The sequence below is a fragment of the Penaeus monodon genome, chromosome 15 (assembly GCF_015228065.2).
Source record: "Penaeus monodon isolate SGIC_2016 chromosome 15, NSTDA_Pmon_1, whole genome shotgun sequence".
In the NCBI taxonomy this organism is placed as follows: Eukaryota; Metazoa; Arthropoda; class Malacostraca; order Decapoda; family Penaeidae; genus Penaeus; species Penaeus monodon.
In genome coordinates, this window is record NC_051400.1 from 15,054,954 (window position 1) to 15,056,830 (window position 1,877).

Consider the following 1,877-nt stretch of genomic DNA (forward strand, 5'->3'; position numbering starts at 1 on the left):
TCAGGCAGCCCTTCTCTCTGGACCGACCCCCGCGCCGTGCACAACCAATGCCATACGCACACTGTACACAGACACAAGGCTCAGTGTAACCATTCCTGCTTACCTGGTCATAATCCCACACAAAAATATGTCCCTTGAAAGATCGAAGCGTCATTAGGATTGTGAGCTACATATATATATATACACGACGAGAGAAAACAAATGGGAAAGGAAAAGACAAGCTCCTCACTTTACTTGATTGGAAAACCCTCATGCATGTAAGTAAACTCGTTAGCACAACATGCTGGTTTCGTCGGCAAGGCACATTCTCAAATTAAATCATGTAATATTTCACACGGCACTTGTGAGATTCTACCTATTATGATCAGTGACATTATCGTACTCTGGCATGTGACTCGGTGGATACCTCAACTTCCTTTGCAAAATAATAATAATTTCAAAAGAAGAAAACAAAAACTTATTGTGCGTTGTGACTAATAAATTGCTTAAAAACAACGAAATAACAAGAACATATCTTAAAATTAATACTTTCACGAGAAATATACACCAACGAAAAGTGGAAAATTCAAGCATAGTACAAAAGTTTGAACAACTAACGTGATAAGAAACTAAGATTTAAATAACAAGATTAGATATAATACTCTGAATCTGAACACACTGATAAAATCCGAAAAAAACACCTTATCACTTTATTCGCATAATAACAGAAGTCATGATTTCCTTATCAAAGTGAATCATTTATCATCAGATTCTTAAAAGAAATGTATTAACCGCCTTGACGAGGTTAGAAGTAAGTCTGCGAGTACACCACCACCTCCCCGGAAAAAAATAATACCACTGATAATAAAAAACAAGAAAATCCTAATAAACAAAAAATACCAAAAGGAGGAAAAATAACAAATACAAGGAAAATCCAGGAAGCCCAACCCAACCAAAAGAAAAAAACAAAAAACAAAAAAAGAGAAAAACGTCAGGAGAGTTGAGGCCCCCTTTCCGAAGGGCACCGAGAGGAGGGTCGTCGACGGGAGCCAGGGCGTCCTCACCTGGTCGTGATCGTACACCTCGGGAATGGCGTCGCCTATCAGGTTGACCGGGCTGTTGAACTGGGCGCCCTCCGCGATCTCGGCGACGTAGTGGGCGGCCTTGAAGGTGGGCGTCTCGTCGTTCACGTCCTCGAGGAGCACTGTCACCTCTGTCGTCATGGTGGGCGGAGGGTCAACCACGGCGCTGTCCTCCTGCGCCTGAGGGAGTGAATTTCGTTAGTGCTTTGTTTACAAAATGATTCTTTTATTGCAATGATTATCGACCTGTTTCTTGTCTTATTTGTGCATTTTTTACTTGTCCATTGTCTCATATCCTGAATAACTCACATCTTCCTCTACAATAACTTATTATTTTATTGGTTTGCCTATATATTGGCTCATCTACTGATTTATGCAGATACTGATTCATGGATTTGTATATTCTCTAGCTTTTAGTTAAGCCTGAACTTTTTGTATCGTCATTTGCATAGACGGTGCACTTTCCACATTTTCTTGTCCATGTTCACTAAACCACAGCATCATTTATTCCTTTGCCAATTTTCCTGCCTTCCAAACCAGAAAAAAACCTATCAGAAATCATCTCTACGGCACCTCCTCCCCCAACGTCAACTGCGCTCGTCTCACCTGGATCTTGATGATGAAGGCGCCGTTGTTGGAAAGGGGGCTCTCCCGGTCCAGCGGCCTCTTGACGTATAGCACGCCCGAGTCCCGGTCCAGCTCGAAGAGGCCCTTGTCTCCGTCCAGGATGGAGTAGGTGATGCGGTTGTTGATGCCACGGTCGCCGTCCACAGCGCGCACTGGCGGGAGAAGTCGGGGAGATAACACAATGAATCA

General features: G+C 43.0%; 1 protein-coding gene across 1 annotated transcript in view; it reads right to left on the bottom strand.

Annotated features, from left to right (window-relative positions):
* The window catches only part of LOC119581772 (cadherin-23-like), a gene marked incomplete in the record, with an annotated part of 64,191 nt that overhangs the window by 28,061 nt on the left and 34,253 nt on the right, over positions 1–1,877 (bottom strand). Inside the window, 2 exon segments of the mRNA XM_037929905.1 lie at positions 1,044–1,241; positions 1,668–1,840. Of these exon segments, the coding sequence (XP_037785833.1) occupies positions 1,044–1,241; positions 1,668–1,840 (371 nt within the window).